Here is a 24931-nt window from a genome sequence, read left to right on the forward strand (position 1 = left end):
ATCCCCCATGACAGGGTTCAGACCTACCACCCCACAGGACAACGAGCACCCGCCCTCCTCCCAGCCCTGTAAGGTTAGAAATATTACCGTAGCCATTTTGCAAGTGAAGACACTAGGGCTGGGCAGGTGGGGTCCAGGGCTGAGCACTCCCTCTGTGGAGACTGCTTCCTGAAAAGAGATGGGGGGGCGGTGCTGGTGGACAGACCGCACCTGCTGTACATGAACTCAGCGAGCTCCTACCGTAAGCCCACTCGGCAGCGGCAAACAGGTCAAAGGCAGGCCCTGCCCTCACGGCCTCCTGGTTGAGGGCAGGAGAGGTGGATGACAAGCATGTACGTAATTCTGGGCAGTGACAAATAGAGCCTGCTAGAGAAGGTGTTCCTAGAGTTGGGGGCACTACTCTAGCTGGCTCTGGAAGGCCTCTCTGAGGAAGTGACATCTGAGAAGCTGAGGAGGAGCCGGCCTTGGGAACAGCGAGTGTAAAGACAAAAGAACATGAGCGCAGCATGGAGCCAAACCCACCCACCCCCGTCATGGCTGATTTCAGACAGGGAACCACCGCTCTGATATGAGGCCTTGGAGGGAAAGCACATGGGACAGTGTCCTCAGGGTGCCTGACCCCTGGCACCGGCTCCATGGATGTCTGTCCCCTCCACTCTCCCTCCAGGGCTCTGTGGCCCCTCAAAGCCACATTCTGTGTCTTTTTCATCTCTCCCATCCTCAGCACCTTTCTGCACAAGACCCAGCTCAAAGAAGGTGCCGGATACATGTTTGCTGAATGAACAAACACTGGAAGGCCCTGCTAACCAAATCCTGAGGTCCAGCAGGGAGTACGTGTGAGGACAAACCCAAGGAAATCCTCCCTTGTTCTACAAGGAGTCACTTGATGGAGTCTGTGGCTCCAATGGGTGGTAGAAGCAGAAAAGACAAAGGGATTCCAGAAGGTGGGAGGAGGGGTCGCCTACACAATTGGAAAATTTCACAAAGTCCAGATTTCAAGCTATTTTTAAAATATCTGAAGCTCTGGCAACCCCAAGCCTGCATATTCCCATGGCAACGCCAGCTGGTGCTGAGCACCGCTGCCCCCTTCAGACTGGACATGCGCTGTGCACTTCTCCGAGCACCTAGCCCACCTGGCCCACCCCATTCATTCACATCACCTGGCCCCGTGGGCACCTGCATCGGCCAGCCCTGGTTTAAGACATTTCATGAGCAGAAAGCAGTGCCAGGGACATGGGGACTGAGACATCTGCTGCTTCAGCCTGTAGCCAGGGGGTCCCCTCCCTCAGGTTCTTGGAGCAGTCGTCCAGTGTGGGGGTTTACAGATCAACAGACTTCCATTCTCTGTGCGGGGTTCAGGTGGCAGGTGGGCCCGGGGAACTCCAGGCCATGCCCCAGAGGTGAGAGATACAGTTCCTGATGTGCACCAGCAGGGAGCGCCACTGGGGCCTGCCCTGGGCTGGGGATTCCAGTTGCTCAAGCACAGTCCCTCCGCCACCCTGGGAGCTGTGTCCCTGACCTTTCCTACTTGGGGTGACAGCTGCCCCTGACCTTTCCTACTTGGGGTGACAGCTGTGCCCCAGCCTGCCTGGCAACATGATGGGCTCGGCAGTGACTGGCTGGGCCAGGATAAACTCCAGGTGCCCAAGGACAACCTCAAGAGCTCCCCCCTCCACCGACGCCTGGAAACCCTTCCAACCTGTGACCCCCCAGGGCGAAAGGGCACCCCTCGTGGGCTCCCTTCTCCTAGCAACCTTTCCTCTTCCTCTTCTTCTGGGACTGCTCGGGCTTCCTGAAGCCCGTTCCCTCGGGACTGACCCTCAAATTCAGCACTGCGTGCTTGGCACTGTGTTCAGGGTTTTATATACTTTATATAAATCCCAACAATCCTATAAGGTAGGTATTAATCCTCATTTTACAAGTGGGAAAACTAAAGCTTAACCAGGAGACACGACCTGCCCAAGACCAAACAACTAGCAAGATTCCGATTCAAGCATGTAGGAACCCTCTTCCTTGGATGGCCTTGCTCCTGTGAAGGAAATTTTAGAATAAATGAAAGGAAAGGAAGGGCTGATTAGGGCTTGAGGGCAGAGGACAATCCCTTGTCCAGGACCATACAGGCCACCTATTCTGTTAAGAGCTACCCAAGGACAGGGACTGAATCTGGGGCCCCTAAGCCAATGATGAAGCCCTAGGAATAGCTCTTGGCCTTTGGGAATTCACTGAACATCTCTCCACGCCCACCTAGGCACATAGTCTGAGCCCCAGGACACCCCCACACATGCTGCGGCTTCTGACTTGAAGCCATGATGGGTTAGTGAGGAGGCAGGCAGGCAGCTGCACCTGGAGGGTTCGAATGGCCCCCCAGCTGAATGGGACCCTTATGAGGGGCAAGAGACCCAGACTGCACACGGTGAGTTTAGGCACCACAGAGCATGACTCCACTGGTGAGCCACAGCCTCGAGATCTTCCCCACTTCCACCTGCACAGGGACAGAGAAGCCCAGAGAATCATCAGCCCCTCTGAGACTATCACAGCTATGTGTGTCCCAGCCCCTGGGACCAAGGCCTCCACCAGGGTGGGAAGAAAGTTCTGTCCACACTGCTTATCCAACTCACCTCCCATTTCCCCAAAAGTGCCTGCACTCACACCCCTGGGTCTGCGGGTCCCTCCCCATTCGACCTCCGAATCATCCAACCCAGTGTAAAAAATACCACCTTCTCTGGGCAACCCACCGTAATCTGATCCATCAAACCCAGTCACTCTTTCCCACTCTGGAAAGGACTAGAACCGCATGGACTTCTCCCATGGTGTTGAGGCCAATCTCCTGGGTGCTGTAATTGTTGCTGCGCTGCTATTTTCCCTGACAAGCAGACAGGAGGGTAGAGAAGACACCCTAGCTCCTAGCTTGGGGCCTCATACATACAAGGCATGAGGCACATTGGAAGGATGGAGGGGTGGATGAATAGACAGACGGAGGGACGGACGGACAGACAGATGGAGAGATGAACAAACCAATGAACAGGTGAGTGGGTAGGAGAGTGGATGACCCACAGAGAGCTTAGCATGGTCCCCGTAATTGGCCAGGACACCCAGACTCCACCCTGCTCCCTCAGAGTAAGATTTGCCTGTTTCACTTGTCGTGGTGCATCCTCTGCTTCAACTAATTGAGGATTTAGAAAGACAGCACTGTGCGGAGAAGCTCGGGAAGCCGAGGGTCAGATGTGTGCTCCTTCCTTCACTGAACCTTGGTCTCCCTGCGTGTAAGGTGAGGACGTTGGACTTGACCTTGATGAACCCTTGGGCCCTTCCAGCTGAAGACACATGCCTGTGCTGGGGCCCAGCGGGGATGGGGGCCACCGACTGAGCTCAGTGCAGCTAAAAGGACACCGGGAAGGGGTCAGACAAAAGATGCAGGGATGAAAGAGAAAAAGAAAATGACACTTCCATATCCCAAGCTAAGAGTGCACTTAGCAGGTAAGATTTCCCATATGTAACATTTCTTTAAAAAAAAAGTTGATTTCCACATATTCGATGGCAGAAGTGGTGGATCCTCTAATATAACGGAAATGCCTCTGGCAGAGCGGGCCGGGGGCAGAAGATGCCAAAGGAAAGGGTGAGCCAGGGTGGGCGGGGGTGACGAAGGGGCCGCTTTCTCTCCAATTTCTTTCCCACTTTAGCCAGACCACCTCCTCTCACATCTGCTTTGTATATTGATCTTACAAATCCAATATACTGTTTGAATAAAAAATTTCTGGAGCGCGCGCGCACGCATGTGTGTGTGTGTGTGTGTGTGTGTGTGTGTGTGTAAGCCACTTAACTAATGGAGAGAAATGAGAGGCCCGGAGGGAGGTGATTTGCCCAAGGTCATATAGCAAGTGCATGACACAATCCCCGCGGGCCTAAGAGAACTCCTTAGGTCAGATACCGTGAATCCAAGCATATGCACTGGGGGCTGGGGCCGCCCCTGGCTGGGCTTGCACATCTATACTCTGGCTCACCTCCATCGGCCTCCACGGGAAGTCACCAGGCTCCTTTAAACAACATTCCACTAGGACAGGAACAGACGGATAACCCATGCCCAATTAAGCATCAGAAAATCTCACAGGGGGCGAATACCCAGAACAGGGGGGCTCAAGCGACGGCTCAGCTCTCTGCAAGCCTCACAGTCGAAAACCTTCCTAAAACAACCCCTTGGCTGCATCGGAGCATAATTTAATCTTCCTTTGATGACTCCGGATCTCGCCCTGCCTCAGGCCACTCTGAGAACATCAATTACTGCTGGGCCCAGGTGGGGAGCAGAGCCCCAGTGGCTGACCCCGCCTGGGAGGGGGGGCTGGTGAGGGGTTGGGAGAGACTTCAGGGGGCGGAGGCCAGCCTGAGCCAGGGAGCTGGACGCTGCCTGGGTGGAGAAGGGGGCCGAGGGGGAGAATGGGAAGCCCCCTCTCCAACCAAGAATGGGAGCCCTAGGTGGGCCCCTCCTGAGCTCCTGGAGCAGATGGGATGGGGCAGCAGCTCCCCAGAGTCCCTGCAGGTAGAACCAGAGAGGTAAAGGCAGGCAGGAGTGACATTGAAAGCCCACCGAGGTGACCTTGCTAAGGGAGAGACAGTGTAGCACAGTGGCCCCTTGGCTCACACTGCCCCTGCCCTCCCTGGCTGGGAGACCATGAGCAAGTTACTTAACCTCTCTGTTCCTTAGTCTCCTAATTTACAAAGTTTAGAATAGTAACGGGGCTGCCGTGAGGTTACCTGAGCCTCCTGTTGGCTGCTAAAGAATGAGGGTTAGACCACAGTCCCTGAGGAGGAAAGGTCTGGAAGAACATACATCAGAAAGCACACGGGGTTGGCTGTCAGGTGAGGCTGGATATTTGGTTTTGTTTGGCCTATTTATGTTCCCCATGTTTTATGCAAGAAAAACATTATTATGGAATTAAAATAATTCAGAGAAAGAACAAAACACGAGGGACCATGATTTGTCCCCAAAGGGACACAGCTGATCAGAAGAGGAGCCTGTCCATGGAGAGTGGAGATGGAAGGGGGCTGTTCCCCTGAGCCTGAGACTCAGACAGGGGAGCCCTGGCTGCCCAGGAGCCCAGCGGATGATAGCCCTGAGCCCTCAGGGACAGACACCTGAGACATTTTCAGCTGGACCTTCCCTGCCATTTCCCAAGAGACAAGTCTCCAGGCCCCTTCTTGGGAGGCACCAGGCAGGGGAAGTGGTGCCCAGAAGAATGTCTTCGGCCCACACGTACACAACACCCCTCTCAGAGATATTCTGAGCTCTGGGCCCACAGACCATCCTCACAGAGATGACCCTGGGTCCTCAGGACTCAGACCGGACCCCCTCCCAGACTTGCCTCAGGCCAGCCTGCCCCGACCACCTACCTACCCCTCCGTCTGGCCAGCAACCCTGCTAGGCTCAGCCACACCACCACCCAGCCTTTGCTGAGGCAGCCCATTGAAGAAAGCGTGCATCCGCGGCACCCTCCCTTGCTGGCACCATTAATTCTCAAAAGAAAGTCAAACATTAGCCTGGGGAACTTAGTGCCTTATATAAGTCCCCCTGGGGAAGGCACAAACATAGCTTGTTGGAGCGGAGCTGCCCAAATACAGCAGCTGCTGCCGGACCCTGGGACAGACAAAGGGCTTCAGCCACATTCCACCACATTCCACCACCAGCCCCAGCGGAGGGAGCCGGGCCCAGCTACCAGGTGAGGAGGAACCGGGACCCCCGCCCAAGCCCCAGCCCCCATAGGCCCCTGAGAAGCCCCCAAGGTCTGGCCTTGCTTCCTTACTGTGACTGCCCGGGTCCCTTATGCCCTTTGGGACCTGCCTGGGCCCTTTCTGCTGCCCCAGTCTGGTGGACCCAGCCCCAAAAGCCAGGAAGCTCTGGGCTTGGGGAGACCTCCCCAGCAGGCAATCTGGGCTCTGCTAAGCCTGTGTGTCTGCCCAGGGTGAGCAGGGGCCTCCCCACCTCCCCCCACCATCCGGCCCCTGTTGCCAATGGCCACAACCAGGCCCCTGGGTCCCAGCTGTGGGGCCTGCACCACCCCATGCACGCAGCATGTGCGAGCAGCCTCACAGAGCACACGCACACTCACACACACTCACACACAGACACACGCCCAAGCTCACACAGCTGCGCCTTACACTCCAGCCTCAAGACACACATCACAGCAGACACCCCTGTGCACACACACCTGGACACACACCACACCGGTGGCCCCATGCCTCGACAGGCCACTGGGTATGTCCTCCTGTATCCCCGTGTGGCCACACACACCTGAGCCCCACACCCGTACACAGGTATGCACTCGCTGTGCTCACGCTACACCTGGCCCACCCTCCCATGGTGTTTCCACACCTACCCACTTATCGGCACAGAACCACGTGCATACTTGCCTCTCCCTGGCCAGGTGCCTTGCCTGCAGCTCTGGCTCATCCTGAACTGTACCATGGCCTTCTCTGAGCTCATGGACCGAGTGGGCAGCAAGGGCCCCTTCCAGTTCCTGAACACGATCTTGCTCAGCCTCCCAATCCTCGGCCTGGCCAACCACTACCTGCTGCAGATCTTCACAGCTACCACGCCGGACCACCACTGTCGCCCACCCCCTAACGCCTCCACAGGGCCCTGGGTGCTCCCCAAGGGCCTGAATGGGAAGGCTGAGAAGTGCCTCCGTTTCATCTATCCGCCCAACGCCACCGTGCCCAACGACACCCAGGGGGCCACCGAGCCGTGCCTGGACGGCTGGGCCTATGACCTCAGCACCGCGGACTCCATTGTGACTGAGGTATGCCCAGAGGCAGCCCTTCTTCCTCCACTCACAGCACGAAACCCACACCCTGCCGCGCTCAGGGACGGGAGAAGAGGCTAGGCTCTAGTCTCCCTAGGACTGGGGCCTGAGGACAGGGCACTGGGCAGGCAGAGAGGAAGGACCTGGGTGCAGATGCAAATGAACCAGAAAGTTCAGTTTTGTCCCGTTTAGAGTTGTCAGCGTTTCCTCAACACGCAGCCCATCCCATGACAGGCACAGTGCTAAGCTCTGGGGACACAAAAATGCACTGTCCCCACTACCACGGGGTCCACAGCCCTGCGGGATGAAAGGACCACATAAAGAAATGTGAAATTACAACTTCCAAGTACTTAGGGCTGTGACCGGGGAGGCTGGGCAGTGGGGGGGGGGGGGGGGGGGGGGGGGGGGGGTCAGGCCAGGAGGCAATTTCCCTGAAGAAGTGGCCCTCGAACTGAGATAGTTTGAACTTCGAGAGTTCGCCAGGCAACAAGGAAAAGGAAGGACATTCCATCCTGTTGGAAGGTCCCAAGAACAGAGGGTGTGTGGAGGAGGGACCAGTGCACCCCCCAAGCCCCCAGAGTTACTCATGGGTTCACCTGCCATGTGTTCAGCCCTTTACTTATCTCCTGATTCTTCCACCTGCCGTCCCTGGGACCGACAGAAGTAAACCTGACCCTCGGATGAACTGACAGGCCAGTCAGGAGACCACGGTCGGGGAGACAGGAGGGGGAGGAAGAACCAGGAACGGGCATTCAGGGAGGATCTGCAATCCGCCAGGCACATTTTGGCGCTTTGCAGACGTTGTGATTCTCACAGCGATATCCCTTCGAATGTGACGTTAGCTCCTTTTACAGATCAAAAAGAACAAAACTCAGAGAAGGGAAGTGAGGGTCCAGTATCACACAGCTGGTCAGTTTTGGAACTGGGATTTAAGGCGAACGCCCCTAAGAGGCACAGAGGGGGATAGATGTTTACAGCAGTTGGAAGGAGGAAAGAGGGATGAACCACAGGATTCCAGGGAGGCTTCCCGGAGGAGGCGTGGCATCTGAGCTGGGAACAGAGAGGCCACTGGTCTTCATTCTCCCCTCAGGGACCATGAGTCTCTCGGGATGTTGCTTCTGCCCCATTAGGAGAGCTGCATTTCCAAGTGTTTACCCTGCCCCCAGGGCTGCGCTGGGCATGCTTGAGGGTGAGGGCTCTTGGAATCCCAGGCGACAGCACCCAGAGCCTGGTTCCACAACTTTCCCAGGATTTCCTAAGCTTAGGACCTGGCAGAGGTGGGATTTGAACCCAAGACTCTCTATGTTCCTAGTCTGTATAACTGTTTTTCGTGTGTTTCATGGATATTTATTTATACATAAAGCACATACTACGTGCCAGGCCCTTGTTCTAAGCGCTTTAGAAATATTAACACTTTTAACCTTGCTGACAACACTGTAAGGTAGTTAGTATTATAAGCTCATTTTTTCAGATGGGACTGGAGAACTGAAGCCTGGAGGTTAAGGAGCTCGTTCGAGTTCGCACCACGAGCAAAGGGGCAGATTCAGGATCTGAGCAGAGGCATCTAGCCCTAGAGTCAGCTCTGAACTATGACACTCGCTGACTCTCATACCCCTGGATTATATTATAGTTGCTTCTTGTCCTCGTGCCAAGCTCAGTGCCCGAAATGCAGCAAACGAACATTTACTAACAACTACACGCCTACTATTGAGGACAAAGAGTCATAATCTATCTGCTCCCCGCCTACCCTCCAGGAACTCCCCTCTAATGAGAGACAGAGCCACCCCTCAGGGACCGCTGGTGCTGTGATGCAACACACAAGCTTCCTGAGGCAGAGACCTGCAGCTGCTTTGCTGTATCCCCAGCAGCTAGAACAGAGCCTGGCCCAGAGGAGGCACTCCACGAAATCAGTATTTATGGAGTGAATGGATAGGAGCTTTATACCCTCAGAGTGCTCTGGGAGCCCAGGGTCGGGGCATCTAACCAGCCTGGAGGGGGGCCCAAGAGGGTCATTTGGAGTCAACAATGCCGCACTGGGTGTGACAAGGGAGACAGGGAGCAGGCAGGTTGAAGTGGGCAAGCGTGCCCCAGGCCAAAGCAACAGCGTTGGAGGGCAGAGGGGGCAAATGCATGGTTACAGGAGCAGGATGAGAACAAAACAGTCAGGACTGCGAGAGACAGGGGAATCCTGGAGGGGCGAGCCGTGGAACGCGGAGGCCACCAGACCCCGGGCTGGAGAAGAGGGGGGCTCGGCTTGGAAGCTAAGGGGAGGGCGTAGCCTCTGTCCCAAGACAATAGAGAGCCATCGAAGGGTGTTGAGCAGGAGTGTGGTGCGTTCAGATCACCCTCCAGGGATGGTGCCTCTTACTGCAGGGTAGAGAGTGGCTAGTGGAGAGTTCTAGTCCAGGGGCAGGGAGACAGGTTAGCAGGTTGCCACTGGGATCCGGAAATGAGGATAAGTGGAAGGGACAGTGGGAATAGACACCAGAGAGTTTAGGGAGTCAGAATCCATGGGACTTGGGGACCCAACTGACATGCAGATGAAGGACAGGGAGGGAGTCAAAGATGTCTCAATACCTATAAAGTTTCCAAATGTATGAGTGACTTGCTGTACACCTGGCCCCTGGGAAATTGGAGAGGAGGAGTGAAAGCCACCATCCCTGTCCTCTGAAAACACAGAAGCTAGCTGGAGAGACAACAATGGTGCAGGGAGCAGTGACATAAGCGTCATCCCTACCCCTTACTGTGTGCTTGCCCCATGCCTGATGGCTCTAAGCATCTGGCTCTTATTAACTCCTTCAATCCTCACAACAACCCTAAGGCTGACACCTTAATTGTCCCATTTGTACAGAGGAGGAAATGAAGGCACAGGTCCCTGGCCCCCTGGCCTACGGCCCCACCATGTTTCATCAAAGGTGGAGCTGGAGGTAAAGCCGGGCAATCAGGCTCCGTAAGACTAAGCCCACCTACAGTCAATCCCTCTGACCAAGCACCCTGTGGCCCCAGGAGGCCGGCGGCTTCCTCCAGTGCAGGGAAGGTGTCTCTCCAACTCATCCTTTTTTTTTTTTAAGATTGATTTATTTATCTTGAAAGAGAGAGAATGATTGGGAGGCGCAGAGGGAGAAAGAGAGAGAATCTCAAGCACACCCTGTGCTGAGTGCGGAGCCCAACACGGGGCTCGATCTCACCACCCTGAGATCATGACCGGAGCCGAAACCAAGAGTTAGGCGTTTAACCGACTGCGCCACCCAGGTGCCCCTCCAACCCATCTTTTTCATCCCTGGGCCAGGGGCATAGTAAGTGCTCAGCTAATGCTGAATGAAAGCTGTGTCCCTGTCAGAGGCCAACAGGTGGGACTCAGACCCTGCTGACTGCTGGAAAGTGGCTTCCCCTCCAGGGAACCTGGCCAAGAACAGAGGTTGCAGGTCTTGTACTTGGTCAAGCGTCATTTCACATCTGTGTCATGCAAGTTCCCAGACACCATTCCAGCACTTGCGGGGCGGGGGGGTGGGGGGTGGGCCAGGATCCGCATCCCAACAAACACAGGGATTCACCGGTCCTCAGGGTACTGTACCCTTTCCTGGGTCAGGTGTGGGGGTCAGGACCCATGCAAGGGGTCCCTGCCCAGCCAGGAAAGTGTCTGTGGCCAGAGCCAGTGAGGCACTGGTTACCAGCACAGCAATTTTTCTGTTTCCGGCTGTATTGGGGGCAAATCTGTGCTCCAACTGCTTGGGGTGGGGCAAGCAGGGTTCAGGTCCCCATGAGGCTGGGGTAAAACAGTGGCTCGGCCTTACCTAGAGGTGGGTCGCTGGAGCGGGGGCAGGGTCTGGATGTGCCAGCCCCAAGGCAGAGGTTGGTAATAGAGGTGCGTGGCATCTGGCAACCAACTCAGTCCAGGTGACCCCAGTTAGCAGAGGCCAGGGGCCACCCCCCCAAGATGGACCTCGTGTGATCGTGAGCCAGGGTCAAGCAGCAGAGTTCATATCCTGACTCTGCCCTTTACTAGGAATGTCATGAGGCTAGAAGTCTTGGTTTGCTCATCCGTAAAAGTGAGGAAGAGAGCAAGGGTGAACCCGACAGGAGACCATGCAAGGACCGCATGGGCACAGGGCCCCTGCAGAGCATTCAGCTAATGTCAGCAGCTGCTGGGGCTGTTGTTGTCACTATTATGGCTAATAGACGTGTCCTGAGATTAGACGGGTCGTCCCCACCAGAAGAGTAGGGGGACCCCCAGGAAAAGGGGAATCAGCTGTCACGGCCCTTCCCAGTTCACCTGGGCCCCCATAACTTTGCCATACTCCACAGCTTGCACCTAGCTCTCCCCTCATGGAAACGACAAGCCTGGGTGCGGGTCCCAGCTCCACCCCCACAGCCAGTGACCTGGGGTGTCAGCCCTCCTCTCCACTTCTGTCCCCACATCTGTAGAACAGGATAATAAGGAACTTCCCTCCAAAGGAGGAGGCACAGGTGGGAGGACCACGCTGTGAGTGAGCACAGCGCAGGGTCCAGCCAGAGTGGAGAGAGTCTCCCTCCCCCTCTGATCCCCTAAGCTTTCCTGGCAGAGGCGACCACACATTCCTTTCTCTGAGTTCAACAGAGATAATGTTGGAATTTTTCAGAAAGAGCTTTACTAGGAAATTAAGAGGAAACAAAGGCCTTTCTTTCAAGTCTGGAAAGTGTGGGGAGCATGGATTGTGGGTTCTGGGTCCCCTGGAGAGGAGCTGTAGCCCACAGCTCCCACACCACTGAACCTCAGCCCTGTGGGTGCCCAGCTCAGTCTGAGGGTCCAAGTGGGCTTGGATGCACAAGCCGGTCCCCCAAGGCCCCTCCAATTCTTCTCTGGCCTTGAGCTTTCCTGTCCTGTCTCCAGGGCCTGAAGGGCTGGCACCATGACGAGAACAAGGACATGATGACAAGTATAAAAGCAGAGAGGAACACACACTGAATCTAGCGATAGTGTAACCCGACTAAAACCGCAGACCCCATGTGGCCCAGCCTGTGCATCGAGTCAAAGAAACAAAAGCCACATTCTCAACACCTTTGAGACCAACCGAGCTTCAGTTATAGCTTTTCTTAACAAGGCCTTCTCAAGGGCTTTTACAGCTAACCACACAAAAGCATGCCCAAAATGTCTCTAGGTATCTTTCCTTTCCCCCAGAATTCTAGGATGCCTTTAAAAAAATCTCTCCAGTTCTCTCTATGTCTGGTTCCCTCATGGCCAGGCGGAGGGAAATCCCCTTCCCAATCCCCTTCCCATTACCACCTACCAAACCCACAGGTATTTCAAACATGCAGTAATCACACAGTGTATCTGTTTCCTAGAATTTCCATAACAGAGTACCATAAACAGGGTGGCTTAAAACAATAGAAATCTATTGTCTCACAGTTCTAGAGACTAGAAGTCCAAAATCAAGGTATAGGGGTGCTCTCTCCCAAGGCTCTAGGGAGGAATCTTTTCTTGTCTCTTCCAATTTCTCGGGGTTGTCTGTGATCTTTGGCTTCCCTTGGCTTATCCATGCATCCCTCCAGTCTCTGCCTCCAATGTCTCATGGTGTCCTCCCTATGTGTCTGTATCTTCTCTTCTTACAAGAGCACCAGTCATATTGGGTGAAGGGCCCAGACCTACCCCAATATGACCTCATCCTAACTAATTGTATCTGCCACATTGCTATTTTCAAATAAGGTCACATGCTGAGGTACTAGCGGTCAGGACTTCAACCTGTCTTTTCAGGGGATACAATTCAACCCATAGCAGTTGCATGTCCCAGATCTGAGCCCCATGGATTTGTGTTGATCGGCAGGGCAACACTGGCCACAGTTTTATCATCAGCTTCAATGAGATTTATTAACCATGAAATCTCTGGGAGCAACTAAGAGTGCATTTGAAATCCAAGATTTTTTTTTAAAGATTTATTTATTTATTTTGAGGGAGTGAAAATGAGAGAGAGAGAGAGTACATGAGAGGGGGGAGGGTTAGAGGGAGAAGCAGGCTCCTCGCCGAGCAGGGATCCCAATGCGGGACTTGATCCCGGGACTCCAGGATCATGACCTGAGCCGAAGACAGTCACTTCACCAACTGAGCCACCCAGGCGCCCCTTTGAAATCCAAGATTTTTAAAATATCTAACCACAAAGCAGTTCTTCCAAGCTTTAAACCCTCATTTTACCATCCCCTAGTAGACAGTTTGCCATAGAAGTTTTTCCAGTGTGATTGTGAAGTTTTTCCAGTCCTTCTTGCTAACATGTGGTTATAGATCCTATATATATAGCCTAGACACTCTCCATCCTGACATACGCTCATTCTGGCAAAGCAAAACTGTCCTCCATGTAGTATCTGGAATGTGGACCCTATGACCTCTCCTTTAGACATCAGCATATCTTAACCACTAAGGTTCTCCATTTCTCTGTTCTTTCTATGGAATGCTCATTCCTTCAATCCCACAAGTATTTACTGAGTGCCTACTACGTGCCAGGCACTGTTCTAAGCAATGGAAGTACAGTTGCAAACAAAATAGATGAAACACTCTACCCTCATCAAGATGATAATCTTTAGGGAAAAACAAACACACAAAAAGAAACTATGTAGTATATCTCATGGTACAAATGCAATCAAGAAAATAAAGGGGGATGGAGTAATGTAGACAACAGGGAGTTACAATTTTAAATAGGGTGGTCAAGGAGGTTCTTGTTGAGAAGATCTCAAGGAGGTGAAGGAGCAAGCCAAGTGGCTATCTGGAGGAAGAACTTTCCAGGCCAAGGAAATACCGTATGTCAAGACTTTGAGGTGCCTGACATGCTTAAGGAGCAGCAAGAAGACCAACTACAGTAGCGTCCATGGGGGAGATAGTAGTAACAAAAGAGAGCAGAGAGGTAACAGGAATGAATCTGCTCATTCTGCAGGGATTTATGGGTCATTATAAGGATTTGGGCATGTTTTAAACATGAGTCAAAGCCCATTCTAGAAATGGTATTTCCTGTACATTGCTGAAATTTCAAGTAGAAACTGGCTTGTGACCATTATTCTAATGCATACCTCACGGCAAGTAGTTTATAGAAACTAGGACCTGGCAGATCTGGTCTCAGACAGTGGAGAAGGGTAACAGCCTTAAACTAATCCAAATGGGTCTGACACTGACCCTCTCAGGATCCAAGCAGAATGATTTCTTGAGGTACTAAATAACATGGAGGCTATGGGGTGGGGGGGAATCAAATTTCCATTTGCAACTTCTTGTGGGATGTATCAGGAGAGGCCATGTTGCCATAACAAAAGAGTCAACGGTAATTCAATGGCCTGCAGGGCATAGGAGTGGTTCTCTTTCTCGTGCAATAGTTCTAAGGTGGGAATTTCGTATTTATGGGTGATTCTGCCCCATAGAGTCCTTCAGGGACCCAGACTGACAGCAGCTTCACCATCTTCAACACATGGCTTCCTGAGTTGTTCTAGTTGTCACCATTCCCATCAACAGGAAGGGAAAAAGCATTCAAGTCCAGACCAAGGCTTCTCTCTTAATCAAATGAGATGGAAGTAACAAGCATTTCTTCCGCTCACATTGCACCATCAAGAACAACATGACCCTACTCAGCTACTGGGTCACCTGGGAAATGTGCTGTTTACTGTGGAAGGGGGAGGGGGCATGAATGAATTTAGGTGGACAGGGGGTCTTTACTTTAGATTTTCCTAAAGGAGCTTTCCACAGCGTGCCACAATGTACAAGAAGTCTCTCTAGACACTCTCTGGTGTACTCCTCCTCACACCCCCTCACTTCCTCCTTCACCCTTTACCCTCCCCTCATGCCACACACATACTGGGCAGGCTCCCTTCTCAGCCAGAAGAGCCCACTGGGTTTGCTGGCCATGCTGGGCCACCCGGAGGCAGCCGGAGCACCTGGAGTCTTCATCCACTCCATCCCCCTCACTTCCAGCAGAGGACGTGGAAAGAGCTCCCTGGGATGTAAGGTTCTTCCCCCACACTGTTTCACTTCCAAAACATTCTTGTGGGGCATTTCTAGTTAATAAAATTCTCCACTTCATTACACAAGTAGTTCAGGACAGCTAGACAAAGGGTGCGTGTTGGGGATTAGCAGGAGATTAGGCCAGACAGGTAAGGCAAGGGCCAGAGCATGAGGGCTTTATAAATCTGTGTTAACAGAGCTTTCTCTTTACCCAAAAGGCAGGAGGAAGCCAGTGAGTGCTTTAGGCAAGACAGGAACCTGACCTGAGTGGAGTTTTAGAAAGCCATTCGTGTTAGCAGGGGAAGCATGGATAAGAGGAACTGAAATCGAAGGCTGGGAGACCTGTCTGAAGATCGTCACAATAATCATCAGCAGGCCTCAGTCACCTTATCTGTAGCATGTGGATGATGCTGACAGTCATGCCCCAGCATAAGGTTGTCGTGGGGACTGAAGAAGTTAAAGCTTGGGAAATGCTCCGTTATAGCAGGGCCTGGTGCATAGTAAGCCCTCCATAAAAATCGGCCGTTATTATTAACCTTGCACTAAGATAGCAGTGGAAATCGAAGAATCCAGATTCCAGAAATATTCAGAAGTTAGAAACTGGAGGATGGAGTGGTGGTGCACTGGAGAAGGATGAGGTAAAGGAGGGGCTCCCAGCCACTGAGATGGAGGAGTGGATGACAAGTCTTGTTGAATCTGAGGTGACCGTGAGACATCATCCAGGTAGAATTTCCAAGAAGGCAGCTGAATCGACTGGTCTCCAGGCCAGAAGAGAGGTTGGGTTGAAGATATGGATTGGAGTCTTCCTCATAAAATAAAAATTGAAGCCATAGGAGCAGGTGACGTTTCCTCAGGAAAGTGGATAAAAAGAGAGGAAGATCCAGAAAGAGCCCTGGGGAATCTTTAAGGGATAGAGAGAAAGGAGCCCATGGAGGAAGAAGAGGAGTGGTAAATAGAGAGAGGAAGACCAGGGGGAGGGAGAGGTCAGCATCAGCAACGTCAAGGGCTGCCGAAAGTCAGGGCAGGGCAGGCTACAGAAGGTTCCAGTGGGCTTAGTGAAAAAGACAGCACGGGTGGCTCTGGAGAGCACAGTGTCGGTGGAGTGGCAGGGGCGGACTTGAGCAATGAGCAGGAGATGGGACCAGGGTGACAGCAAGTATAGCTTCTCATTCAAGAGATTCAGCTTTGAAGGGAAGGGAGAAACAAAGTGAATGTGGACCGGAAGGAGTTTCCAAGAAGGAGAGATCTGAGACAAAGACATAGGATGTGGGATGGAGCGAGGTATCAACCATAGAACAGTATCCCCGTGGAGGAGAGGGAGAGACCTAGGCTGCAGACCGGCCCTGACCTTGCCTGGGGCGCAGGCAAGCTTGGAGGGGACGAGGGCAGGAGTTGAGAACAGACCTGGAAGTGACAGCTAAGCAGATTCTACAAGCCTCTGACAGGAGCCGCACTCTGGAGAGGAACTGTTACTACACACCACGAGTCAGGGACCCAAAGAGCCACAGGCAGACCAAGGAGCCCCGGGCCCGGTTGAACGCAGAACGGGGCCTGGGAGTGGGGTCCAGGCTCAGGGAAGTCGGGTGAGGGCTCCAGGATCGGGCGGGCACTGTGCGGCTCAGGCTGAGCATGGCTGGGAGGGCCGGTCTGGACCGAGCCAGGCTGGCACGACCTTTCTGCTGTGCAGTGGGACTTGGTGTGTGAGTCCAGAAGACTGAAGGAGGTGGCCCAGTCTGTCTTCATGGCGGGTACACTGATTGGAGGGATCGTGCTAGGAGACCTGTCAGACAGGTGAGACCGGGGAGCTTCCAGAGGGGAGGCACAACCTATAGGGACATCCCACCTCACTCCGACCACCTATGCACCGCCCCCAAAGAGGCAAAGAGCTGGGGGAGGCAGGAAGTACTGTCCCTGCTCTGTGGCCTTGGGCAAGTCCCAGTCCCTTTTGGGGCACAGCCTTCTCCCTGCCCCAAAGGCCCCTCCCAACTTGAGTCTTCCCACCTCCTCAGACCCTGGGGGAAAGCCTTGAGGTTTTCAGACACCGCATAGTGGCCTGTGTGGCCATGGAGGTGGGGTGCTTGGACTGTTTAGAGATGGGAAGTCCCTTGACCTCTGCTCACTCCGCTAAGCTGAGGATAGAGGCCAATCACTCATTAACTTGAACCTATAACTGCAAATCTGTCAACAAAATAGCAATTACCAGTTAGGCTCTGTCTAAAGAGGGAAATGCATGCCCTGCCTAGCCCTTTGGGAGGTGGTCCGACCCTTTGCCCCAAGACCTGCAGAGTCACTGTCTCAGCTAGCTCACTGTGACCAACCTGGTCCTTTCTCTCCTTTGAGCTCCAGGTTTGGCCGCAAGCCCATCCTGACCTGCAGCTACCTGCTGTTGGCAGCCAGTGGTTCGGGTGCAGCCTTCAGCCCCAACGTCTCCATCTACATGGTCTTCCGCTTCCTGTGTGGCTGGAGCATCTCAGGCATTGTCCTGAGCACCGTGATCTTGAGTGAGCCATAGAGGGAAGAGGCAGGGGAACAGGAGTTTGAGGGACCCCAGCCTGAAGCCAAGGGCCTGGCTCAATACAGGTTCCCTGTGATCTTGGTCACATAACGTGCCGCCCCTCTCAAGATCTCAGAGGCCCCCTCTGAGCACAACGACAACAGCAATCAATACTGAGGACCCCACCCCCTCCCCGGGCCTGACACTCTGCTGGGGACGTGATCCCATTCAGTCCACACACAAGGAGGCGACACTGTTGTCCTAGTTTTACAGATAATGACACTGAGGCAAAAGAAGGGAAGTCGTCTGCCTCTGGAAAGATAGTCAAGAGGGTGGGCTTGGGGGTGGGGTTCCTGGCTGGCTCAGTTGATAAAGCATGTGACTCGATCTCGGGGTTGTGAGTTCGAGCCCCATGTTAGGTATAGAGATTACTTAAAAATAATTTTTAAAAAATTTAAAAAAAAAAAGTGTGGGCTTGGAAGTCAGATAGACCTAAGTTTGAGTCCTACTTTCTTGAGGCTTAGTCACAGCATCCGTAAAATGGGGGCGATGAACCCTTAGGATCAAGGTCAGATCAAGTAGCTGATGGGGGGTGGGCGGGCAGGAGCCCCTTCATGGGGAGGTGGCCCAGGGCCCAGCACAATCTTAATCTGGTCCTTGGGCTCCTCCTGCAGATGTCGAGTGCCTGTCCATCCAGATGCGGGCCATCATGTCAACTTTAACGGGTTACTTCTATACCTGTGGCCAGTTCATTCTGCCCGGCCTGGCCTATGCCATCCCCCAGTGGCGCTGGCTACAGTTAACCGTGTCCATTCCCTTCTTCGCCTTCTTCCTGTTGTCCTGGTATGTGGCCCTCTCCTCTTCATCTCCCTCCTTAGGTGCCCGCCGGAGCCAAACGGGGAGCCCAAATCTGACCACTCAGGACACCTCTGTCCCAGAGTCAGGAAGGGCATTCCAAGGAGGAGGAGTTAGTACACAAAGATGTGCTGCAGGAGCAGGTGTCTGGGGGGCATTCACGGGAGGAAGGGACTAAGTTGAGAGTCAGGGCACGGAGCCAGACTGTGGAGAACACAGAAAGCCAAGGAGCCTCAGCTTCGTGTGGAGGGACAGAGAATGCCTCCGAATGTGTCTGCAGTGTGGAAAGCCTGACCAAGCTTCTGTTGGTGGCACAGGAAAGACCCAAGGAGGTGGGGATGAGAGAGAGAACGGACATGACTGTGGGGGCAGGAGGAGCCTCTGGGACAAGTCTGAGAGGCATTTTGAAGGACAAATCCACAGGGTTTGGGGACTTCTAGATTTGAGGTATAAAGGAAAGGAAAGCCCAAACCGGGGGACCTGGGAGAATCGAGGTGTCTGGGTCAGAGACCCCAAATAGGTCAAGAGCTCACCATCATCACGTCAAACCTAAGGACACATTGAAAACAGGAACTGAATCTCCGAAATGTAATTTGGTTTTTTCGTTTTTTGTTTTTTAAGTAGGCTCCATGCTGGGCGTGGAACCCAGTGCAGAGCTTGAACTCATGACCCTGAGATCAAGATCTGAGCTGAGATCAAGAATCGGATGCTTAAACTGACTCAGAGTGACACTTTACTCAGCACTTACTATGTGCAAGGCCCTGTTCTAAGCATCCACCTAAATCATTCCGATCCTCATGGCATCTCTGTGTGAAGGAGGCGTCATTGTCCCACTTGACCAATGAGAACTGAGGTTCAGAGAAGTCAAGCCGTCCCCCAGGGCTACACAAAAAGACACAGAACTGGAATGGGCTTCCATTTGAAAATGAGAATAGAATCTTCTAGAGGGGTCTGGACAATCTTGCAAAAAGGGAGGTGGTCAGAGGGTCCAGGGTAGAGCTAGGGAATGTTCACAGCCTGGGATGGGAGCAGACAAGGAGCAGAGATTGGGGAAGAAAATAAGGCAGAGGGTCAACGGGGAACTGTCGAGAGTGCAAGCCCCTTCCCCCTGGAACTTGGGACAAGCCTCACCCACTCTGAGCCTCAAGATTTTCCTAGGCAAAATGAAGATAATAATGCCCATCACCCAGGGTCATGGGTGCCTGGTCCACGGGAAGGCTCACTGACTGGGAGCCACTATTCTTAATCTCAGGGAGAAGAGGATGGAGTCCAGGCCCTGGGTGCCTGTGGAGGCCACAGCCACAGCTGACCACAAAATATCATTCCTTTCTCCCCACACCTCCTCCCCCTCTGTTCCTCTTTGCCTAGTGACACTTAGGGTCTGCTCAGAGCGAACCAAGCCCAAAAGTACAGCCTGGAGGTGGGGAAAGTGAGGTTAGCTGCCCGCTCGCCAATCCCAGGACCTCATGCTGTGCACCTACTACAGCAGAATTGGTCCTCTGCCCCAAACCCATCCCCTAGGCCATAACCCTAACCTGAGCCACCTTCTCAAGCTGCCCCAGGACTGCAACCCTGCTCCTTCTTCACCCCAGGAGGCGGCCCAAGGAAGGATGGAGAGGTGGATATACAGGATCATCCAGCTATCTAGCCTTGAACATGCCGTCCCTTCCCCAGGATCCACCTGCCTTGGCCTAGGCCCAAGGCTCCTAGCTAAGGAAGACACTCAACGATAACAAGTAGCCCAGGTAGGGGGCAGAGGGAAGGCTCTTCTGGAAGGGGAAGAAGAGAATGCTAGAATTTGTGCTGGCAGCAGGCAGTCCAGGTACAAAGCTTGGCCAAGTTTAAATTCCGTGAAATCTGCAGTAAAACAGCTCGGGTTTCTGGACCTCCTACCCCTGGGTCCTGTTGATGTTGATGTTCTTCCGGTCCCTCAAAAAAGGTTCTGGCATGAGGGGAGTCACTGTGACTTGGTTCTGGCACCCAGGTGGATACCAGAGTCTGTACGCTGGATGGTCCTCTCTGGAAAAATCTCAAAGGCCCTGAAAATACTCCGGCAGATAGCTGCCCTCAATGGCAAGAAGGAAGAAGGAAAAAAACTCAGCGTGGAGGTAGGAGCCGAGAGGGATTGTAGTCTGGAGCAGGAACCCTCCTCTCACCTCTGTTTCCCTGCTCACAAGCCAACATCACATCCAATGCCCCAAGCAAAGTCCTCTAGAGATTCCTGCACCTCCTTTCCTTCTTCCTCCTGCTGACCAGCTGGTCACTAATGGCACCCCTCTCTTTCCTCTTCCCCAAGGAGCTCAAATTGATCATGCAGAAGGAGATCTCCTTGGCCAAGGCCAAGTACAGCATAGTTGACCTGTTCCGGACACCCAACATGCGCCGTGTGACCTGTTGTCTTTCTCTGGCCTGGTAACCCACCACCCCTCGCTGCCCACACCCTGGCACCTCTGCAGAACAGGGGTGATGAACAAGGCTTCTGGCAGTTTCCCCTAAGGGGAAGGCCTAGGGCACCTGCAAGAGGAGTCAAGAGATTCCCTCCCTGGGCTACCCCAGCCCAGCCCCAACCCTGGAAATAAATCTCCTGTGTGCCTGCCACACACCTAGTTCCGGCCATTGGGGTCTGCTTCCTTGTCAGGTCACACCCACCCCACCCACAAGGCAAATGCTCCAAACCCCTTCCCAGCTCACAGCTCACACCCCTGCCATGGCAATTTCCCCATTCTACGCCTCTCTGTCACTGCCCCCACTGGCCCAGCTCTGCCCTCTGGGACCCCACAGAGCAAGGCTGCCCCTCACGCTTCTCCGAGTCTTCTCTTCTGTTTGACATTCTACAGCTCCTGCAAAGCTCTTTCTGTGACCTGGTTCTGAGACCCTTCTTTATCCCTGCGTGAATAGGGTCCAATATGTCCAGGGACTTCAAAAGGGATCCCAGGATTCTGAGAGGGAAATGGGAGGCATCTGACCCAGGTGCACCACTTGACTCTCACCTCTCCCATTCTAGACGTTAAACTATTACCCAACCAAGAGAGATCATTTACTACCTCCTTGGGTCTCCCAAAGTCCTGCCAGTCCTGATAGTCTCTGGAGTCAATTATGTTGATCTTTGCCACCACACCCTAGACCATGCCCATGTCAGAAAGAGCCAATCCATCCCAGCACTGAGCCCAGACACAATTTCAGAGGGCTCAAAACAGCTCTCCAGCAGCCCGTACTGATCAGCTGCAGCTGGGATAAGAAATGAAACTATTCATCATCCTTATGACCCAATGACCAGTTTGGGGAGAGACCCCAGTCTGGCTGCAGGTGTCAATCAATCACTCTCTTCCCCTCAGGTTTTCCACTGGTTTTGGCTACTACAGTCTGGCTATGGGTGTGGAAGAATTTGGAGTCAACCTCTACATCCTCCAGCTCATCTTTGGTGGGGTCGACATCCCAGCCAAGTTCATCACTGTCCTCTCTATAAACTATCTAGGCCGACACGTCACCCAGGCCAGTTCTCTACTCCTGGCAGGAGGGTCCATCTTGGCTATCATCTTTGTGCCCTCAGGTGAGAAGCCAGGGCTAAGCCAGAACCCAACGTGTCCATGGGCATCACAGGCTGCCACAGGCTGGGAAGTGGCACGCCTAGGACCCCAATTCTGCTGGCTCTGCCCCTAATTCTCTGTGTTACCTTGAGCAGGTCCCTGCACTCTCTGGGGCTCACATCTCCCATCTAGAAAATGACTCAGTTGGGCTAGATGATATCAAAGCTCCTTTCCAGATCTGACTCAGCCTGGGCTAAGTACGGTGGTATCTGGCCAGTGTGGGGGATTGCTCAGGGATCGGGCATGGCCTGGTGACATCGCTACAGAAGACGAGCTGGCATGGAAAAACCACAGAGCTCAGTGCTCAGGGAAGACCCCACAGCCTACTCCCACCACGACCTTGGAAAAGCCACTTTTATATAGATGTTTGTGTGTTGATAGATACACCCATATCCTTCCAAAGGAACTTGAGCTATTTTAGGACAAGTATATATACAACAAAATATGGGAGTAGGTAATGAGAGCCAGGGAAAAGCACAAAGGCAGCAGGACAGGCTGCAAAGCACTAGAAATAGCAGAAGGACTATTACTCAGCTTTAAATTTAGATCTGAGCTTTCCAGCAGCCAAAGCAAAAAGGGAGACAAAGTCCGCTGAGGAGGAAGAACATTCAGGTGTTTCTGAGCCCGAGGCGCATCACCTTTTCTTCCCGCTGCAGACTTGCAGACCCTGAGGACAGTACTGGCTGTGTTTGGGAAGGGCTGCCTGTCCAGCTCCTTCAGCTGCCTATTCCTCTACACGACCGAGCTATACCCCACAGTCATCCGGTAGGTGCTGGGCTCGGGGCTAGCCCAGCCAAAGGATACGGGGTCAGGTGGGATTGTGACATCCTCCTGCCCCCGCCCAGACCTGTCCTTTAAGAACCACGCACAGGTTGCCAATCCCTGCTCTGGACTCTCCCAAGGCAAACAGGTATGGGCATAAGCAACTTGTGGACCCGTGCAGGAAGCATGTCAGCCCCGCTGGTGAAAATCACAGGGGAGTTGCAGCCCTTCATCCCCAGTATTATATTTGGGACCGTCACCCTCCTTGGAGGCAGTGCCGCCTACTTCCTGCCTGAGACCCTCAATCGGCCCTTGCCAGAGACTATCCAAGACATGGAAACCTGGTCAGTCCCTTGCCTCTGGTCCCACTGGAACTCCTCATTGGGGAAGCAGGTCCAGACCCAGGGCTTTTCCTGAGATCTCTTTCCCTAGGTCGTGGCGGGCAAAAAAACCAAAGCAGGAACCAGAAGCAGAAAAAGCATCCCAGAGGATCCCTCTGCAGTCTTGTGGACCGGGCCTGGACCCCAGCTGAGGGCAAGAGAACGCCCTTCCCCTGCCCTCCAGGAATGAATCTTAGCCAGGTCTTTGCCTGCCTCTGGGCTCTTGAGGGCACCTTGGGGGGACCCTGAGCAGGTCCATGCTCCAGCCCAAAGGTTTGGCCACAGGCCTTCCCATGCCCCACCCTTGTCCTCATCTGCCCTCAGCCCTGGTCTTGCCATTCTTCTGTCCAGCCCTTCCCCACTTGCCACCTTCCCCCATTGTTCCAACCCTCCTTGCCCTGAGGCTCCCTGGCTCAACCCTAAACAAAGACAGCTTCCCTTTCTTGCTCCCCACCCCTTTCTTTGATGGGAGGGTTCAATAAATGGCAATGAACTCAAGCCACACTGCTCAGGAATGGGGGTGGCAGGGAGAAGGGGGCAGGCCACCACACGGATGTGTGCGCTACACAACCATCACCGGGACTTGTGTGTCGCATGCAGGGATGGGCACACGGGTGCATAGAGGCTGGGCTGCTGGGAACCTGTGTGCGCACGTGTGAGCACGCAGAGCTGCGTATACACCAAGCCTGCTCAGGCTGTGACAACAACATGCCACAGACAGACCACTTAAACAACAAATGCTTCTTCCTCCCAGTTCTGGACGCTGGGAAGTTCGAGATCGAGGTGCTAGCAGACTGAGTTTCTGGTGGGAGCCCTCCCCTCCTGCCTTGCAAACAGCGACCTTCTCACTTGGCAGGGAGAGCACAAGAAAAGCAAGGTTTCTGCTGTCTCTTCTTCGGAGGACACTAATTCCACCATGACACCCCACCCTCATGACCTCATCTATCCCCAGTTACCTTCCAAAGGCCCCACCTCCAATTGCCATCACACTGGAAGTTAGAGCATCAACATACAAATTGGGTGAGGACGCAGTAGTCCATAGCAAGTCCGGTGCTTGGAAATACCCTGTGTGCACGATGCTGTGTGTGCACGTATGTGTCCCAGCATGCGCATGAGCAGAGGATGAGACAAGCCCAGAGCTGCTGCAGATGGAAGCCTGCGCTGCTCCAGTCCCAATCTGATCCACCTGCTTGCCCCAGGTCTCCAATGACGTCCCAGGCCCGTGCCACCAGACAGCTCTGTGTCCTATTTAAGTGAGAAAACCACAGCCATAGCCGAAGGCCACCAATGTCACCCCATGTGCCCCGATTTCCCTTCAATCCCAGCAGAAAGTCCATCCTCCCACTGGGGCTCTGCATCCAGCCCCTCCAGAAAGCAGCCTTCGGATGTCTTCCCCCTCAGGTCTCCTCCACCCATTTGCTCTCTCCTGGCTCATTTCTCATTACCAGTCAGATAAGCTCTCGCCTCTCCTATCTTAACGAAAGCCAACCAAACCAACCAGTTCCCCTTGGAGTCATATCTCCCAGCAGGGGCCACACTGTCTCGAAATTTCTCCCCTTTGCAACTAAACTTTATAAAGGAGCTGGGTGCCTCCCTGGCTTGTACCTTCTAACCTCATACATCTTCAAACAGCACTCTGGCTCTCCCCCCTTCCCCAAGAGAGCTGTCACATACAGCGCTCAGCACCCCCAGTGCTGAACCCACAGGTCGTTTTCAATTTGTGTTACTTGGCCTCTCAGCTGACTTTGGTCCTACTGGCCTCGCCCCCCTTTCCCGGTTTCTGAGATGCCAGGGGCATGAAGCTCCCTCCCATACAGCAGCTGCTCTTTCAGCATCTCCTGGAGGGTTTCCTGTAAATGCTACAAAACTCAGCTTTGCCCGTCCTGCCCCCACCCCTTCCTCAAAGGTCAACATCCCCAGAACCTGCCAACTGAACAGTTACATGACCTCTAGGTCTGGTCATGACTGACTGGACCAGAGGCCCTCCTGATCCAAGTTTTGTTCATCATGTATTCCCTCCTGGGCTGGGAATCTGAGTCACAGAGGTTCTAGTCCATGCCTTGGCCCTTGTCCTGGGAAGGCAAGTTAGCATGAGGGTGGGCTGGCCC

General features: G+C 53.7%; 1 protein-coding gene across 3 annotated transcripts; it reads left to right on the forward strand.

Annotated features, from left to right (window-relative positions):
- The first annotated feature begins 5598 nt into the window (after window positions 1–5598).
- Window positions 5599–23321, forward strand: SLC22A8 (solute carrier family 22 member 8). Of its 3 annotated transcripts, none has more exons than XM_025879084.2 (11): window positions 5599–5711; window positions 6417–6791; window positions 16433–16536; window positions 17092–17246; window positions 17914–18082; window positions 20079–20202; window positions 20391–20506; window positions 21430–21644; window positions 22338–22446; window positions 22584–22787; window positions 22876–23321. In XM_025879084.2, the coding sequence occupies exons 2-11, from the start codon at window positions 6456–6458 to the stop codon at window positions 22973–22975; spliced, it is 1632 nt and encodes a 543-aa protein (XP_025734869.1). In that variant the 5' UTR covers window positions 5599–5711; window positions 6417–6455; the 3' UTR covers window positions 22976–23321. The 3 variants fall into 3 exon arrangements, with proteins under 3 accessions (XP_025734869.1, XP_073739412.1, XP_073739413.1); XM_073883311.1 differs by having other exon boundaries at window positions 21570–21644; XM_073883312.1 differs by lacking the exons at window positions 16433–16536; window positions 17092–17246; window positions 17914–18082 and adding an exon at window positions 19687–19822 and having other exon boundaries at window positions 20078–20202.
- The last annotated feature ends 1610 nt before the right edge of the window (window positions 23322–24931 follow it).

The sequence above is a fragment of the Callorhinus ursinus genome, unplaced genomic scaffold (genome assembly GCF_003265705.2).
Source record: "Callorhinus ursinus isolate GAN/ISIS: 27379988/994484 unplaced genomic scaffold, GSC_fseal_2.0 scaffold51, whole genome shotgun sequence".
Lineage (NCBI taxonomy): Eukaryota > Metazoa > Chordata > Mammalia > Carnivora > Otariidae > Callorhinus > Callorhinus ursinus.